We start from the raw sequence: 19,604 nt of genomic DNA on the forward strand, positions 1-19,604 counted from the left end.
TATATTACTATACACATCTGTTGTGCAGAGTTCTTAATTGTCTACCTTAATACTATTAGCTTCCTGCTAACTAGATTTGCCAGGCTTTTAAATAAGGGCGGACAATGCATTTTAAGATAATATATTTTCCCCTTTTGGTAAAATAACCTACTAATACACATATATGTTTCATAATATACAGGAGTTTTTTCGTCATGGTTTTTCTTTTCTTTTTTAAGGAGGGTGTCTCAGAAGAATGGAACATTTAGAAAGGGATTACCTTAAAATGTGTTCCACAGAAGTGGTTACAAAAAAACCCAAACAAACCAAACCAGAAGAAGCCAGTACTGGAAAATAGTGCTGTTAGAGAAGTAAAATGGATCATTTGAGGGGATTACAGATCTTGCCCCAGTCTTTCTATCTCCTCAATGAGGAAGTCAATGTCAGACTTGGTAGCTGCAGGGTTTGAGACAACCATTCGGAAGAAGTTTGCTTTATCTCCCTGTGGCTGATATCCAACCATCGTGGTACCTGACTCCATCATCAGCGCCTTGATTTTGGGTGCGACCTTTTTGATTCAAATAGAAAAAGGGAAATGTTTAGTCCTTTGTTTCTTTACTGGAGTAGCCACGTGAAAAATCTCCTTCCTTATAAGATTTCTCAGAAACTTATCTCTGGATTCTCACAGAGAGCTACACCTCTGGCCTTGGCTTAGAGAAGGTTGAGCCATCTTCACAGAGGTCAACTATTACATGGTTTTCTTGTATTTGTTTTACTGTTAGGACTTACCCTGAAATGCTTAAAGGTAAAGGTAAAGGGACCCCTGACCGTTAGGTCCAGTCGCGGGCGACTCTGGGGTTGCGGTGATCATCTTGCTTTACTGGCTGAGGGAGCCGGCGTTTGTCTGCAGACAGCTTCCGGGTCATGTGGCTAGCATGACTAAGCTGCTTCTGGCGAACCAGGAAATGCCGTTTACCTTCCCGCTGGAGCGGTACCTATTTATCTACTTGCACTTTGACATGCTTTCAAACTGCTAGGTTGGCAAGAGCAGGGACCGAACAACGGGAGCTCACCCCATCATGGGGATTTGAACTGCTGACCTTCTGATTGGCAAGCCCTAGGCTCTGTGGTTTAGACCAGTGTTTCCCAACCTTGTGCCTCCAGCTGTTTTTGAACTACAACTCCCATCATCCCTGACTAGCAAGACCAGTGGCAAGGGCTGATGGGAATTGTAGTCCAAAAACAGCTGGAGGCACAAGGTTGGGAAACACTGGTTTAGACCACAGTGCCACCTGCGTCCCTCTGAAATGCTTAGGAGTAATTAAAATAGATACGATTACCCTATGTAGCTTTTCTCTCCTCTCCTCCGAGTCCGGGATCCCTCTGAGACTTGGTGGAATGTACCAGAAGCAAACATTTGTGTGTTCAGGCTATAAACACAGAAACGAAACAAAGCAAACTCATCAAAATTGTAGGTAAATGAAATACTAACACAAAAATTCAGATTTCATTTTTTTTTAAAAAAATCTCACCACACACCAAACACTTTGGGTGATGTACCCCAGTGTTACCCCCTGCTCTCCAAAGTTTAGGGAATTTAGGATTGGGAGTTTGGCTGAGCATGCAAGCGAGGAATAGGGAAGCTTGGATCAGGAGCTGTTGTAAGTCATCACTGTGAAAGGAACCTCCTCTCAACCACAACTGGAAATTTTGCTTGTTAATAAATAGCAACAGCCAATAGATGCAATTCTATATGTAGCTACCATGTTAAGACTCTCTCTCTCTCTCCAGATCTTTTTTTACATTAGTTCATAATGAATATGGAATACAAACAGCCCATTTAGGACTAAGTGGATGAGAACACATTGCCTCCCTCCCATCACTCCTGTGCCAGCAAAATCCTCAGTATATACAGAAAGGCACTCTCTCCTGTTAAAAGACAGAGAATCAGGTTTTTTAAAGTTAAATAAGGAACTGGAGCACACTCAAGTGTCCAATCAGCCAAAGTTTATGAAGTGAAACCACCAGAAAGCACCAGTAGCAGAATTAACAAAAGTAGCAACCTTTGCAGCGCAGAAAATGAAGCGTGGAATCTCAGCTAAGAGCAGATTACTTTAGGGTTGCCAATCAGTTTATGAGCCTTATCTTCCTAAGGAAGCGTGGCCTTTAGTTGCCAATGCCATTCATTCGACTTGTGGCACATCACAATGTCTTTTGAGGCGAAAGAGGGGAAGGGAAATCCACAGAAGGTGCTTACAAAAGCCCAGTGGATTTTCACACCTTTAACTTTCCTATTCGGTGGCTTTGCAGGAAGAAGCGCAGGATTCCTGCCTCCGTGGAATACTCTCCAATGGTCTTTAGAACAGGCAATACTTCTTTGTTAACTGTTTGTGGTGGTGCATAAAGCCCACCCAAAAGTGACTCCAGATCAGTAGTGGATAGTGCAGTGGGGCAGACCTCCCGGTGGTGAATCACTGGCTTACTGGGAGCGATTGGCTCCCCTCGTGCATTTGCGCTGTACCCTGCTGCCTCACGGCTCCCTGTAAGCAGCAGCGACTCACCTCCCAGGTAGTCAGGTAAGTGCTTCGCCACCACCATGCTGTCAGCTACTGCTTGAGGTTTAGAGCATTGCAACGATGCTGAAATTCCACATATCCCTGTGTTCATTTAGTAGCAGCTCCTGTATTTTCCAATATACGTTCTCTGTCACGTTCCAGTTGTTTACAGCCGAGCCCCACCCATACTGCAAACTGATTCGCCACCAACACCAATTTAAAAAGCGTTTTGTCATGTGGCATTGTGTCCTATTATTCGGCAAAAGGAAGCCTAAAATCCTTCTTGGGCTCATGGAACTGGTTCCATGGTTTTTGGATTGTTGGCTTGTACATAGGGGTCACCAACATGGTACCTGCCTTCTATGGAATCTGCAATATCTTCTCTGCCTGCTGGAATTGGGCTTGAAAGAAGCCTTCTGTTATTGACAACAGAGCAAGTTGTGGGGTGTGTGTGTGTGTGTGTGTGTGTGTGTGTGTGTGTACAGGGCCAGATTTAGGTTTGATGAGGCCCTAAGCTACTGAAGGTAATTGGGGCGCTTTATATGTCCAGCTGTCCTTTGTCAACAACAAATTGTCACTGTTTTTTGTGTTGAATATATGCTATATGGTAATTTATGAATCTAACAGGTATCTAAAACCATTTGCACATAACAAAATATGTATTTTATCAAAGTAATTGTTGAACTGAAATATAATTAAGAAGTAGTATATTAATAGTGAAATAATTATTAAGCTCTAACTTATTTTTTTTTAATTCATAAGAAACTTAATAATGCAAACGCATTAGCTGCATGCTACACATTGCCATGCAACCAGTCCATGCAGAATGTAGGCACCCTATATATAGAAATGAGCAAACCAGTGATATTTTAGGGAGCAGGCTAGCAGGCGGGGCCCATTCCTTACACCATAGGAGCCTACACAACACAAAACACTGTTGCCGTATGTAGGTTTTATTTTATTTGTTTTTTATCTTATATTTTGGAAATGTAGATCCAGTTTTTTTCCTTTATTTTTTTGGGGAGCCCCCAAGAGAGTGGGGCCCTAAGCTATAGCTTGTTTAGCTTATACGTAACTCCGGCAATGTGTGCGTGTGTCTACAATGGTTTCTCCAGTTTTCAAATGTGTCCACAGACCCCAATAGAGTCTACATGCAAGCACCGTACAGTTCTAGTTGCAGCTAAGTACTTATACTGCAGTTTTGTCCTTTAAAAGCAAGCAAGCAAGCAAGCAAGCAAAGAAAAACAAGTGACCATTTGCCCAGTTAGCTGAAACTGGGGTTGGGGTGGGGAATTACATTTCAAGGCTTTCGTTGGCAAAGGGTGCACGAAAACTTGGGGCCTGCCGCGAGCCAACCAAAGTTCAGCACTTGTACACCCCATTGACTTCAGTTGGTGAGTCAAACATGTAGTTAAATATCCCCCACTGAAAATAACACTGGCTTTAAAGTACTTAACTCTGGGCTAGATGGTGCATTTTCTATTCCCCAAATGCCCATTTTTAATTGAAAGTATTTTGTGGCCCATTGCTTACCTCTCCTTCAAAAACCATCTCAAACTCCTCTCTGTTCTTAATTTTATTATAGAGGTATTCTGCTAATTCAAGACATTTGTTGATCTGACTTTCGAATCCCACTGTACCCTGTTTTGAAAAAAAGAAAGATATTTTTAAATTTCAGTTCTGTACTCTTCCTTGCACATATTTGCTCTGGTTAGCTTTGAGTATAAAATATTTGTGTTCAACTATATTTATTTTCCATGTTATTCTTTTAAATTCTGAAGGTTGCTAAACTATGGAATATTCTTTTGAAATTTTGAAGTTGTATATCTTCATCTTTAGGGTCTCCGTAATTTTTAAATTTTGAATCCACTATTTAATTTTACAAATTGCACCATGTTTTCTAGCCTGTGTGAAATAAGAATCTTTAAAAAATGAACTATAAATAATATGTCCTTCAAGCAGACCCGAATTTTCAATATATTCCTTTTTTTAAAGAAATACAGGTTTTGAAAATAGACTTACAAGCATATACACATATATTTAGTTTTACTTGAACAAAAAGAACCATTAGTTTAAATGCCTTTACTTATAAGCATTCTTTTGTTGTTTTATTTTCCTGTTACAAAATTGTACACAAATTAATAATAGACAAGACCAGATAAAAATTAAATTCTTGTAAGCTTTCTATTAAGCAATTGCCAAAATCTGTATTGGGAGAAGTTAGGGTTCTGGGGATCAGTCTATCCAAAAACAATCTTGTGGAAAGGAATGTAGTTTTGCTAAAAGTTTCCAAAAACCCCTTCCTCCCCCATCTGTGAAGATATAAACATTTAGGACTAACAGATTTGGGTTTCTGGGAACTTAAGGCTACAGTGATGAACCCTAATAATAATAATAATAATAATAATAATAACAATAATAATAATTTTATTATTTATACACCGCCCACTCTGGGTGGCTCCCAACAGAATATTAAAAATACGATAAAACACCAAACATTAAAAACTTCCCTAAACAGGGCTGCCTTCAGGTGTCTTCAGATAGTTGTTTATTTCCTTGACATCTGATGGGAGGGTGTTCCACAGGGCAGGCGCCACTACCGAGAAGGCCCTCTGCCTGGTTCCCTGTAAGCTCACTTTTGGCAGTGAGGGAACCGCCAGAAGGCCCTCGGCGCTGGACCTCAGTGTCCGGGCTGAATGATGGGGGTGGAGACGCTCTTTCAGGTATATAGGGCTGAGGCCATTTAGGGCTTTAAAGGTCAGCACCAACAATTTGAATTGTGCTCGGAAACGTACTGGGAGCCAATGTAGGTCTTCCAGGACCGGTGTTATATGGTCTCGGCGGCTACTCCCAGTCACCACTCTAGCTGTTGCATTCTGGACTTAGTTGAACTATCTTCTCACATAAAACTGATGTGCATTTTTCTGACATTTTATTGCTTACCTTGGCTTTCCACATCAACCAGAATTTGAATATGTCCACATGGCGACCACACTGTATTGCTTTATCCCCGGTGTCATAAGTTATATCGTATTGCTTGTCTTGTTGGAACAGATATCCTGCACACATCTGGTTGCAACCTTGAAGTATGCCCTGTTGGGAAAACACCCTCTTCAAATGTATGAAATCAGGCAGTAGATAAAATATAGTGTGTCGCATGCACAGAACATACTGTATGTGCACGGCATTCCACTTATATGCAGCATTTCCCAAGGGAATCTAAGCTCAATTTTTCATGCCCATCTAGATTTTCTTCGTCCTTTCTCACTTCAGCAACTCCCCTTGTTGCATGGCCTGCTCATGGCTGCAAAACAGAAAGCAGCATCTGCTGCCCATGCAGTCTTTTTTTGCATGCATATTATTAGTTCTCCTGGATCTCGGACCAGTTTTGTGACTATTAAGCATGTAACTACAAAAACCAATGGCAGCGACTAACAGTGATCTTCCTATCCATGAGTTGCATCATCCGGACAGGATAAACTCACCCTTAAAGCCCTCCACACCAGCAAAATCCGGCACTGCGCCAACGTAAAATATTACAATGGTGCAGCAACGTCCTTGTGCCATCGGGAGATCTTCAACATGGCAGAGAAGAGGTGAATGGCGGGTGTAAAATGTGGCACAGTTAATGTATGGAGCCCCTTAAAAGCACATTGACTATTGTGGACTCAGTTACACTAGACAACTTTACTTATTTGATGTTCCTCGGTTATCCTTTATAGTGGAGTTTTTAGTAGGCAAGAAAGCACAGTGGAATCACCAAATCCCATTTGGCAGCCATAGGAACCAGTTGTACCTACATCAACATAAGGCACTCTAGGCAGTGGCGTAGCGTGGGGGGTGCAGGGGGGCCGGCCGCACCGGGCGCAACATCTGGGGGCTAGGGTTAGGGGTAGGGTTAGGGGGCGCAAATCCAGGGTTAGGGGGCGCAAATTACTTGCCTTGCCCCGGGTGCTGACAACCCACGCTACGCCACTGACTCTAGGTGCCACCAAGACTACTGGTGTGGCCTGCCAATGCCACCCGGAAACCTTGTTGAAGGGTTGGAATAAAAATACTTTAAACAAATAAATCCAGGGCTTTTTTTTTCAGCCCGAAGTCGGTGGAACTCCATTCCGGCTCCTCTCAGGTGGGCGCCATTGCCATTCTAAGAGAATGAGGGAGGTGATTATGGTGAGTTCTGGCACCTCTTTTTCTAGAAAAACAGCACTGAATAAATCCAATAGAAAGAAGACAAGAGTGAAAGTCTTTGGCCTTGTAGCTATAACAACCACAGACTTAAATTGGTTTAGTAATCATGCTTTTTCCTCCAGGAAATCCTAAGGATTTGTAGTTCTTTGGGAGATCTCTCACAGAGTCCTCAGCTCCCAGGAATCTTTGGGAGAAGCAGTAAAGGTAGAAACAGAACATAATTGTGTTTGCTCTGTACCATTTAAAAAGAAATCGACATGCAAGCAAACCTTTTCCCGAAGAAGAATGGCAGAACATTGTAATAAAACCCCCATCATCTTGTGTGGATTCCATGTGACAGAGTTGGCTCTACAAAAGAAAAGAATGTGCTTAGAATTAATGGAGTAAGAGATTTAGTCTTGCTGGATCCAGAGCAGGGCCATTTCCCAGATCCTGGGCCCCAGTGGGACTTACTTACTCTTTGAGATGGTTGGGACAAAATATCTCCTGCGCTTACAAATACATCTCCTATCTGCAATATGCAGTTTGTGGCATATTTTCCCTCACTCCGATGTCAAGACCCTGCACCACCAGGACTAATAAAGTGAGAATGGTCTATACTAGGAATACGAGATGACAAAAATTGCCAATAGTCTTCTTCTGTGGGGCAAGCATTGCAGCCGAAGGTTGGAATTGCACTAAGGGAAGCTGTCTTTTCAGGATTAATGTTACTGGTAAAGAGAGAATACTGAGAAGCTGATAGCGTAATGAATGGTAATTAATTACTGTCGGGTCTATGCTGATTAGCTGATACTGTAACTTCATTCCTGAAAGAGCCACCTTCTAGAAACAGCAGTGTGAGAATTTCTATAAGTTTAGGCAAACAGGATATTCAGCTATATTTCCCACTAATTGTCCCCCCCCCCTTCTAAAATACACCATAGGCTGGTGTTCGAAATTTCCTGAGATACGTAATCCCCACATTATCACCAAGATGTGCTAGCAAGTGATATGCAAAATCTCCTCTCTAGAAAACCAGGAATGGGCAAAAGGTGGATCAGGAATGGCTGGTAGACCGGTCCCCTGAGAGACTAGCAGTAGATCAGCAAAGGTTTCTGACTTCTAGTAGTTTAACAACACCAACAGTGTCTCTCTTCACCTCTTTTTCTGGCTGTTGAAATGAAGAAAATTTGGGAGAGATTTGGGCATGTGTTCAGATATACTCGGTGTCCTTCTTTAGATTTGAGTTTATGTCCGCCCCCACTAAGCTACTATGCAAGCACATCACACAAATTGGTGGGTCTTAGGGATATAGTAAGATTAAGTCGTTCCCACAAGTCTGGACTCTGCTGATTCCTGCTCTAAATAAACTACAAGGTGCAGTGAATGTTGTTCAGATATAACAGCTTCTGTGAGAAAGCTGACATTATGATCCTTCAGTTCTGTAGATCCAGCCTGTGAAAGATATGAATCTCATGCAATGACCAGGGCATTAAAAGTGTACAACAGTGGGACTGCTTCGGTGACCAAGATGATCAAGGATCAAGCCTTATGAGGAACACTTGAGGGAATTGGGTATGTTTAGCCTGGTAAAGAGGAGACTATGGCAGCCATCTTCTAACATCTAAAGGGATGTCACATGGAGGATGGAGCAAGATTGTTTTCTGCTGCTCCAGAGGGTAGGACCTGAACCAATGAATTCAAGGTACAAGAAAGGAGATTCCTACTAAACATCAGGAAGAACTTTCTGACAGTAAGAGCTGTTCGACAGTGGAAAAGACTCACATGAAAGGTGATGGACTTTCCTGCCTTGGAAGTCTTTAACCAGAGGTTGGGTGGCCATCAGTCATGCATGATCTAGCTGAGATTCCTGCATTGCAAGAGTTTGGACTAGATGACCCTCGGGGTCCCTTCCAATTCTACAATTCTGTGATTCACCATTATTGGCACATATTGTTTGTGAGCATCTTCTTGGCCTTTCCAAAATTGGCAAGTGTTGCCTGTGGGAACTCCAGTTAGAGAGTGTGTGCCCTTCCCAACACACATAGATCAATGCAAAAATATAATAAATAGCAGAACCACTGGGGCCAGTTATTGCCAATTACTGATGACAGCTCCAGCCTTGACCAGGGTGGAAGGCAGGCCACAAGCTGAGCGCAGTTCACAGAGAGTGTGACTGTGAAGTGACACAAAGCTAACAGGTGATGCAGGTCTCGCTAATTTTTGTCCCAAAGCATCTCACTCATGAGACATTGTATGGGCAATCTATCTGGAAGATAAATTGTATATCGAGGAGTTAGTGATCTAACATGGTTGCCCTACTTGCCTCTGTTCCTTCCCCTTCTTATCTCTTGTTAGGTTATTTGATGGCATGAGAACAGCCTTTAATGTCCTAATCAGTTGGGAGGAAGTGATAGTGCTAGGTATCTTCTTTGATGTTGAACATTGGTTTGAGAAAGTGAGGCATTGGGAGTGGGTGGCTAATGAATAATCCGCACATAGCCAGTAATGAATGATCTGCACGTAGCCAGTTGGGCAAGCCACACAGGCTTGTTGTTGTTTAGTCATTTAGTTGCGTCCGACTCTTCGTGACCTCATGGACCAGAGCACACCAGGCACTCCTGTCTTCCAGTGCCTCCCCCAGTTTGGTCAAACTCATGTTATTAGTTTGAGAACACTGTCGAACCATCTCTGTCATCCCCTTCTCTTTGTGCCCTCAATCTTTCCCAACATCAGGGTCTTTTCTAGGGAGTCTTCTCTTCTCATGAGGTGAATCGGATGGTTGTGGGCAGAGTTTTGGAGAAGCTCGTGCACAGACTGATCGGCCGCAGGGCCCTACAAACTGAGGCTACCTGGGGGAGTCACTTTGCTGCTTCTTGAGGGCTTCCAAGTGGCAGATGGAAGTGCTTGCTTGGTATGTATATATTGCTTGCTGTTTTGAATAAAATCTTGAATCATGTCACTCACTTGTGTTTTGTATTACTTCTGACTCTCATGTTAAAAGAACCACCTTGCATTTGGCAAGATAGGCAACAAAGTCTCTCTTGTTTCATTCTGGTATGTAATGTAAATGTGAAACTTACACTGACATGAAAATTCTATTTTGCATAAAACTGTTTCTGTTCTACATGGGCACATGGAATATTCCCTCCTCACATTGGACCTTTTATTCTTGTCAATTGCTCTTTTAAAAAAATTCTATAATATTTTTAAGATAGGGGTTTATCTTCCCTAGGTATTTGCAAAACGGCATATGTACCATGGAGAAGTTGCTTACTAAATAAACATGCAAATGAGAATAATACCTTTCTATGCCACTCAGCTTATGACGATGCTTCCTGGACATTAGCAATCCTCCGCCCCAGGCAGCCTGAAAGTGTTGGAAGAAAGTTCAAAGGCTTAGGAGGAACCCTCCAAGTATCTGACACTCCACAGTTAGCAAAAGGATCAATGCTGTCAAAACTCTGGGCACTAAATTTCTGATGAAAACGTTCATGATTTCGCAAACAGGCACTCTTCTTAATTTTGCACTTTCACACAAGGAGAAGTGGCCGCGTGTTACTACAATACAAACACTAACAAGCAGAGTTGCTAGGAGGATTCTCTTTTCCACTTGAAAATGGTAGAAAAAAATCAATATTCGCAGTGCAATCCTAAATGTGTTTATTCGGAAGTGTTGCGTGTGAAGACCCCCAAGACCTCTCAAAGAAAGACACAGTCGACACCAATATTAGTTTAAGGTTATTGGACATAATTTTGGCCACAAATTTATTGATTACAGAATGTGAGTGGCTTGCTTAGGCATTGGTTTGACTAGCTGCACCTACACCTCTGGCAGGGCAGCACTGATAATTGGACACCGACAGAAGTCAGTAAAGGTAAACAGACTGGGGGAGCACTGGTCCTACCGCAGACACAACCTCACCCCAAAATGCTCCCAGGTGCTCGGGGGGGGGGCGAAATCCTGGAAGGGGATTGGACAAAAGCATGACGAGCCCCTGGATTCCTTTAACAGAATACCCTATCGCACATTGGGAGGGGCAGGTGTGACAACCTCCCCTCCACCACACTTTGAACCAATGCCTAACCGCCAAACCTTACAAAGTTGTGATGATTTGCTACGCGGCAGGTGGAACCCAAGTGGCACCAGCCAATCAGCCGAATGGGAAAATTTCTACCGGGCCCCTGCCCCAACAGCCAGAATTGCCCCAGCAACCGAGGGACCCAACTGGGTTGTTGTGGCTATCCAAACGATCCCACCCACACAAACAGCGAGGCCAGTCTCACTGCAACACGTGCCCTCCGTGGTGAGGACATGATTTGTGAGTCCTCCTGCTTTCAGTGAGATTTTATTCTTTGGCAAGTGTGTGTGTGCATAGGATTGCAGCTCGTCTTACTCACGTCCACATGGAGCCAAAGGTTGTATTTATCGCAAATGTCCGCCATCTCCTGAATTGGATCAAAGGCCCCATAAACTGTTGTGCCAGCAGTTGCATTCACATAAAGGGGAACATATCCCTATGAGGTAAGACAGAGGATAAAGTTCATGAGGAAACAAAAATGTTGGAAACCGAAGCTAACTTCAGTTATTGCAACTGATTAGAAGTTCTTTCATTAACTTTTCTGCCATGCACATTTTTTAACTGTCACACCTTCTTTCATTGGTTCCCCCAAAAGTCCATTTGAGGAGTTGATGCAATCACCAGTGGATTATAAGTTTCTTCCCTTGCTGGGGACCGGGGGGGGGGGGGGCAGTGGAGCTCCAGCAACAAAGGGTTAGTATTGCACTGTAAATTAGTTTATTATTTTTTCCTTAGCTTGTCTTACACTGTGTGGCATGCATTTATGTAGAAGACAAAATGTATGTTACTTATGTTCATCTAACTAGGAAATATATTCAGTTTCCCCCCCTAAAAAACAAACGTCAGGGTTACCTTTTGTTTGGCTTCCAGAATTTTGGCTTCCAAATCAGCTGGTATTATTTTGCCTCTGCAGTCAACGTGAAAGACAAAAACAAAGAATATTTTTAAACAAATGAATAAAGACCAAATAGAAGTGAACACTAACCATAGCTTAATTAATTAAACTGATCTAATTAGTAACAACATTAGCATCTTGTTGCACAGTACAAAAAACAAACAAACTCAATACAGCTAGTTTGCTATGGGAGCAGACCTTTCGTTGCACTTTATTAAAATCACATTTTCTGTTCCAAAACCAAGCGCAGCTCCAGCTTTCTTTATTGAGTAGTGACTCTGCAAAAACAACAGCGACAAAAACTTGTCAGTCCTTTTAGAAAGGAATGAAAGAAAATGAAGTCAAGTTTAGTTGTGTAGTAGCAACGGTTGCCAGCAGGAGATGCCCTAGCCGCTCATTGCAAGTGCCACATACACAAAAAAGGCTGTTATATACTTTTCTGTGGCAGCTGCTTCCAGGCACAAACCAACCATTTAGAGCAGGAGTCGGCAACCTAAGGCCCATGGGCCACAAGCGGCCCATGGGGGTCGTTTAACCAGCCCATGGACCCTCGCCGCCTGCTTGGTGGGCTCCCATGTGGAGCCGACTGGCGTGGAGCAGAGCGGAGACCGTCTTCTGTGACGCTGGCTGGCTTCTCATTGGCTGCAGGAAGCTCCTGCAACCAATGGGAAGCTGCGCAAGCCTCCTCCACGTTGGAAGGAGCGCTGGAAACAATATTTGCACATGTGTGCTTGCGCGTGCAGACACTCCGGCCCACTGCGGTGCCTGCGGGACCCTGAACTGGCCCAAGCCACAAAAAACTTTGCCGACCCCTGATTTACAGGAAGCAGTTTGAAAGCAGAGGTAAAAGTCAGTGGGAATGGTCAGGAATAAGTGCTGAAATAAGGGTCAGACATGCTTTAGGAGCACCACAGCAAGCTATAAGCTCTAAACATTCCAGAAAATAAAATTAAAAAAGGAAGAGAAGAAGCAACCCAAAATATTATTATAACTAGGTCCCCCAGCTTGCTATGCAGAAAGGTAGGAGCAGTGCCTTAAGATTAAAAAGAGAGATACAGTGGTACCTCGGTTTAAGAACAGCCATGTTTACGAACTATTCGGTTTACAAACTCCGCAAAACCGGAAGTAGTGTCCCGGTTTGTGAACTTTACCTCGGTCTAAGAATGGAAGCCGAACGGTGGAAGGGCACTAGTGGCAGGAGGCCTCATTAGGGAAAGCACACCTCGGTTTAAGAACGGTTTCGGTTTAAGAACGGACTTCCGGAACGGATTAAGTTCGTAAACCGAGGTACCACTGTAGATACCAGGAATCAGATCTGTGGGGTGGGCGATTCTGTTCCTTGATTCTGTGCGGACAGGCACTTTGTACACAGGCATTTTATTCATTATGTAACATTACTATGAATGCTTCAAAAGGGGGCAGGGAAAGTGTTAATTAGTCGAGGACATGGTAAGCTCTAAACAGGGATCAGCAAACTTTTTCAGCAGGGGGCCGGTCCACTGTCCCTCAGACCTTGTGGAGGGCCGGACTATATTCTGAAGGAAAAAAATGAATGAATTCCCGTGCCCCACAAATAACCCAGAGATGCATTTTAAATAAAAGGACACATTCTACTCATGTAAAAACACGCTGATTCCCGGACTGTCCGTGGGCCGGATTGAGAAGGCGATTGGGCCTCATCCGGCCCCCGGGCCTTAGTTTGCCTACCCATGCTCTAAGACAAATTAACGAGATATTTGGGGTGACTAAGCTTTGTAGATAATGTGAGGTATCACAAGCAACCACATCAAATGCTGCCAAGTAAATAAGACATCTTTTGTCTTCCTTACAGCTTCCTTGTCCCCAACACTGCGCTACAGTCTGGTTTGAGGAAAATCTCTGTCAGAGTGCGGCGAGCGGTTTTGTCACAATGAAACATTTGCAGGTGTGTGGGGGGGAATGTAAAACCCACTTCCGTGTGGCGGCCATGCCAGGCATACTGCCTCCAAAGCAGTGGCGTAGTGTGGGGGGTGCAGGGGGGCCCGGCCGCACCGGGCGCAACATCTAGGGGGGGGCGCGCGCTCGCCGCCTCCAGAGTCACCGAAGAGCCTCGGGCGCAGGCTGTAGCAGAGCCCCATGTCTCGCGGAACCGACAAGCTGTGCGTGCGTCCGGGCTGAAGGCGTCCGTCAGGGCCGCGGAGGGCGCACCAGGCAGCCCCTCCTCACAGCCCCGTTGCCGCCGCTGCTGCTGCAGCTGCTGGGCCATGTTGCATTTTCCTCGCCTCTCTGCCCTCCTCCTCTGGGCAAGCGGCGTCGTTTGGGCGGCAGCGCCAGCGGCAACTCGCCTCAGATCACCTGACATGGACCCGCCGCCACCGCCGTGGCTACCTTACCATAAATACCCCAGCCCAGGCAGCAGCAAGAAGAAGCTGGCAGCGGCGGCAGATTAGGGGTTAGGGGTTAGGGCAAATTACTTGCCTTGCCCCGGGTTAGGGGGCGCAAATTACTTGCCTTGCCCCGGGTGCTGACAACCCACGCTACGCCGCTGCTCCAAAGTGAGCTTAGTGACAGAGACAGTGGCTAGAACCAACTCTAGGAAACAGCATCCTTAGAGGAGCAACCACCCTCCTGTTCAACAGAACCTCCATCTAAAGTAGTTGGAGGTCATTTTCTGCGACAGTTTTAGGGCCACCCCCAAATATGCAACTGGTGGTGTTGAAATCAGGCAGTCGTGCCCCTTCAGAATTGGGTTGACGTGATGGAATGGCATCTTCCTTAGGCCCCGCCCCCAAACAACTGCAGTAACAACAGTTAATTAAGCTTGTTGAGCTCACATGTTCTGAGGTAAAGAGGACCAGTTTAGGCACTGCAGCCATGCCTTTGGTTTTGACTTCTGGGAAATATTTGTAGCGGGCAGCCATGATGCTATACATATTAGATATAGCACCACCTGTAACAAGAGAACATGATAATAGAATGTTAGAAAAGAGATAAGAGGGAGGGCGGGAAAAGTTCGATATTGCGAATGGAGGCAGAAAAGCATTGCTGCTGAAACGTGCTGTGTACATTTCATACAGGCATGGGGGAATTTAGAGCTGTGATGCAACAGAGTTGTTTGTGGTCTGCCCTCGACCCCCTAAGTTAGCCTGCCGCCTTGCTCTGCCCAACGGTAGGACCAATTGTAGGACTAATTGTTGTTTTTAATTGGTCCTCTTAAAATGGCCTGGCAGATAGTGACTTTTAATGCTGTTTTTAAACAAAGTAATAGCATACAGTTAAAAGCATACTTGCTCAGCAGCTAGTTGTGTTTTTCCAGCCTTAACCGACAACTTGGCATTTAGGGCAACATGTCAAAAATGGAACTTACCCGGTGAGAATATTCCATCTCCATCTTTATTTGACCATCCGATAATCTCTCTCATTTTTTGAAGCGTGATTTGTTCCATGAGGACAAAAACAGGTGCAATTTCGTATGTAAACCTGGGTACGTGAATAGACATTTGCAAAAAATAAATAAATTAAATGCCAAAACCTGTTTCACAGGAATGAATATAAAAATGTTTATGCTTTCTGAAAAGATACTATTGCTTTTACAACCTTTATGGGACTCAGCCTACAATCCTATGCCCACTTAATAAATTCAGTGTATATGTCTACTTCCAGGTAGACATGTACAGGACCGCACTTTCAGTTAACAACAGTCTGTTGTTTAAAACATTCAAGAAATGGGAGGAGGATCCTGGTTGACAAAACAAGCATGAATACTGGGACATTGAAACTTTGTAAGAGCTTAAAAACATTAGCAGGATTCACATAACGCTTGTAATTTAAATTAACAAAGATAAAAATGGAGTATAACAAATTTAGATAATTAGAGGCAGTTAAAAGGGGAAGTACTTTGGAATCCAAGGGAGGGGTGGAAGGAAGTCTTGGGGTGAAGGGAACCCCATAAAGGTTTTGATATGACTACGGTTTTGTGAAATTAAGTGTAAATTTCTGTGTGTACACTGGTACCTCAGGTTAAGTACTTAATTTGTTCTTAACCTGAGCTGTTCTTAACCTGAAGCACCACTTTAGCTAATGGGGCCTCCAGCTGCCACCGCAGCACCGTAGCACAATTTCTGTTCTCATCCTAAAGCAAAGTTCTTAACCCAAGGTACTATTTCTGGGTTAGCGGAGTCTGTAACCTGAAGCATCTGTAACCTGAAGCGTATGTAACCCGAGGTACCACTGTATATGTGTATGTGTATGTGTATGTGTGTATAAAAAAAAAGTTTTCTTTTTGAAAATTTGAAAAAAAAGAAACTCTGGGATTTATTGCTGCAAAAGCAGGGGTCAGCAAATTTTTTCAGCAGGGGGCCGGTCCACTGTCCCTTAGACCTTGTGAGGGGCCGGACTATATTTTTTTTGGGGGGGGAAATGAACCAATTCCTATGCCCCACAAATAACCCAGAGATGCATTTTAAATTAAAGCACACATTCTACTCATGTAAAAACACGCTGATTCCCGGAACGTCCATAGGCCAGATTTAGAAGGCAATTGGGCCAGATTGGGAAGCGGTTGGCGCTGTGGGTAAAACCTCAGCGCCTAGGGCTTGCCAATTGCATGGTCGGTGGTTCAAATCCCCACGGCAGGGTGAGCTCCCGTCTTTCGGTCCCAGCTCCTGCCCACCTAGCAGTTTGAAAGCACCCCTAAGTGCAAGTAGATAAATAGGTACCGTTTTATAGCGGGAAGGTAAACAGCGTTTCCGTGTGCTGCACTGGTGCTGGCTCGCCAGAGCAGCTTCGTCACGCTGGCCACGTGACTCAGCGCTGGCCCCCGGCCTCTTAAGTGAGATGGGCGCGCAACCCTAGAGTCGGACACGACTGGCCCGTACGGGCAGGGGTACCTTTACCTTTACCTGGGCCAGATCCGGCCCCCGGGCCTTAGTTTGCCTACCCATGATCTAAAGATTGTCCTGGAAAGAACTGTGTAATGGGGTATATCAGAGTTTCTCTTGCCCCCTGATAAAAGCCACATTTGAAAAGAAGGTGCAAAGGCAGCACCTGCTATTTACTGGAGCTTTGTTTCATCTGCCCTCTACAAGTTTTGAGGCTTAGGCTTTAAAGCAGTCCAGGTGTGTGTGTGTGGGTGGGTGGGTGGGGAGCTTTCCTACATTAAGGAACAAATAGTCGGTTCAAACAAAGACCCCAGTCTTAGAAATGGAAACTGGCAAATGCAGTGACCAGGGGAGGGGACAGGGCCCCTGGGTTGCAAAATACAACTCTTGTATGTTCTCCCATGATTTAAACAATCTATGGCCCTTTAAATTGTAGGGTAGGATGTGTGTGTTTGTGTTTGTTTTTCACTATGCTGTGTATTTTTGTGTTTTTATATTGTATTTTTTAAAAAATTATAAATTTATTTATTTATTTATACAACAAGAAAAACACACACACACAAAAAAAACAAATACCAAATTACACACAAATTACAAAAATAACCATAGCCACATAATTTTCTTGGCAAACAATAAAACATCTATTGGTCTTAACACTAAAGACCCAACTTCCCGTCTATTCCATATTTCAAATTCATGTTACTTACTGCCAATACACATTTTTTTTTCATAATTAAACTTATTCTCAATAAATCTAATTTCTTCTATCTACCTAGCAGCTATTACTGAAGTTCCTCGAATGCTGCATGTGTTTTTATATTGTAAACTGCCTGATGATCCTTGGACGAAGGGTGGTACAGATATTTAATAAACAGATAAATAAATATCAATTAATCTGTGTTTGTCTTGCTCACAGTTTACACATAAACAGTAAGGAGGAGACAGCCACACTGAAGAAACCTTTTCATTTTTGGCAGCAATTCCTTCATCCAGGCAGACTGACAAGAGTCTGTCATGACCTGGAATACAAAAGAGCTGGGAGAAAGCTATGAAGCTGAGAGAGTGAATTGACTATATCCAAACCAGGCAGAATAGCTTTCAAATGAAGAGCAGCAGTGCATCTAGGCTTGCCAAATATAAATCGAAGAAGGTAGGACTGAAGTCGTTCTAGAGGGAGATTTAAAATATGGAAACCAAGCAGGTACTCCAAAAAGAATCTGGGGTGCAATTTCAGCTTTAAAAACACAAGAGGCCACTGGGATAGATCTACCACACTTTGCACAACGAAGCAAACAATTGTGTTCACACTCTGCTCTGCATTGGCTCTTGGCAGTTTCCGCTGTTGCTGCATCCAAAAGGCTCATGAAAAGAAATGACCGAATTCTTTTATGAGACAACTTCATTGACTACAGTGGTGCCTCGGGTTACAGACGCTTCAGGTTACAGACTCCGCTAACCCAGAAATAGTACCTCGGGTTAAGAACTTTGCTTTAGGATGAGAACAGAAATCGTGCAGCGGTGGTGCGGTGGCAGCAGGAGGCCCCATTAGCTAAAGTGGTGCTTCAGGTTAAGAACAGTTTCAGGTTAAGAACAGACCTCCGGAACAAATTAAATACTTAACCCGAGGTACCACTGTATAGTTATCTGGGACTCATCTAAACATCTGACATGGTTTTAGGGGGGGGAAAGGATTGTTGTGAGGATAAAAAGAGGCGAGGTGGGGGTGGGACTGCATGTTTGCCAACTTGAGCTCCTTTAAGGAAAGGTGCAATATAAACATAATTAGAAAAATAAAAATAAAACTTAAGGGGCAATTCAAATCCCTGGGGCTTAAAAGAACAATGCACCCTTATCATCCCTGCTGCTCACAAGGGCCTCTGCAGAAGGTGGTGGTGGTGGTGGGGAAAGCCTCTTCAATACACCACATCCTATGCTAGCATAGCAAAGAACCTTGAAATTTGCCATCACATGACACTCAGAAATTCAGTGGATCCTAAAATCGTGATATGGAATTCTGAAAACACCGACGACAAGAAGCAGGACTATGATGATGTGGAAAATGCTTTGGAATTCAGACCGTGGGAAGTCAAAAAAATTAAATTACAATTTGGAAGACAATTGGACTTTTTTATTTTAGTTTTTTTTATTGGATTTGATATATTCATTGGATGTTCTTATTGGAAAATTAATAAACACTTTTAAAAAAATAATTCAGTGGATCCTCTGCCAACTCAGCTTTGAACCCTATTTTGGGGGTTTGTTCTGGCTATCACTACCAAGGATTCTGCCCACCAGCCATTTCAGAGGGTGCAATGGGGCAGGGGTCCTTTACTGACAGAAGCTGGTAGATCCAGGAAGGGATGGACAGAGGATTACCTGCACCCCCATCCAACCTGTGTCCAGCACAGTGCATTATGGATTGGGACTTCTCTGTTTAGCTATTTTTTTATATATATACTACTCTATGATTCTATGACTTCTATATATAAATAATTTATAAAAGTCAATTAAATAAATTAGATAAAGTTCCTTGAACACCCCCTGCCCCCACAAATATCCTTTAATTTGTTTTCCAAACTTTTAAAAATTACAGTGGCCGAGGCATTTTGTGATTATACCAGTTGCAGATAGGTAGCCGTGTTGGTCTGCCATAGTCAAAACAAAATAAAAAAATTCCTTCCAGTAGCACCTTAAAGACCAACTAAGTTAGTTCTAGGTATGAGCTTTCGTGTGCATGCACACTTCTTCAGATACACAGTGTATCTGAAGAAGTGTGCATGCACACGAAAGCTCATACCTAGAACTAACTTAGTTGGTCTTTAAGGTGCTACTGGAAGGAATTTTTTTTATTTTGTTGTGATTATACCACTTAGCCTTAGCGATTATAACTATATTGCTGGTGAGGCTGCAAAGTGTTTTATTTCAAAGAGTGTCTTATTCCTATTTGGAAAACATGTAGCCAGAACGCAGAGAGAGGCTGTGAAAACTGTAAACATCAGAAGGCTTCTCACAAAGATAATTAGAAATATTGAACTTGAGCTTTAAGAAACACCAAAACCAATTA

The 19,604-nt window shown here is 43.5% G+C and overlaps 1 protein-coding gene across 2 annotated transcripts in view; it reads right to left on the bottom strand.

Annotated features, from left to right (window-relative positions):
* Positions 1-324: 324 nt before the first annotated feature.
* GAD1 (glutamate decarboxylase 1) overlaps positions 325-19,604 on the bottom strand; it is a 57,651-nt gene continuing 38,371 nt past the window's right edge. For both annotated transcript variants that reach the window (XM_081876152.1, XM_081876153.1), the window contains exons 7-17: positions 15,028-15,140; positions 14,495-14,610; positions 11,880-11,959; positions 11,639-11,693; positions 11,106-11,222; positions 10,010-10,074; positions 6,995-7,073; positions 5,478-5,627; positions 4,068-4,175; positions 1,320-1,409; positions 325-547 (exon numbers count right to left, since the gene is read on the bottom strand). In XM_081876152.1, coding sequence (XP_081732278.1) covers positions 374-547; positions 1,320-1,409; positions 4,068-4,175; positions 5,478-5,627; positions 6,995-7,073; positions 10,010-10,074; positions 11,106-11,222; positions 11,639-11,693; positions 11,880-11,959; positions 14,495-14,610; positions 15,028-15,140 — 1,147 coding nt within the window. In that variant the 3' untranslated portion in view covers positions 325-373. The remainder of the gene's footprint in view (positions 548-1,319; positions 1,410-4,067; positions 4,176-5,477; positions 5,628-6,994; positions 7,074-10,009; positions 10,075-11,105; positions 11,223-11,638; positions 11,694-11,879; positions 11,960-14,494; positions 14,611-15,027; positions 15,141-19,604) is intronic.

The sequence above is a fragment of the Podarcis erhardii genome, assembly GCF_964252035.2.
Source record: "Podarcis erhardii genome assembly, chromosome: 1".
Lineage (NCBI taxonomy): Eukaryota > Metazoa > Chordata > Lepidosauria > Squamata > Lacertidae > Podarcis > Podarcis erhardii.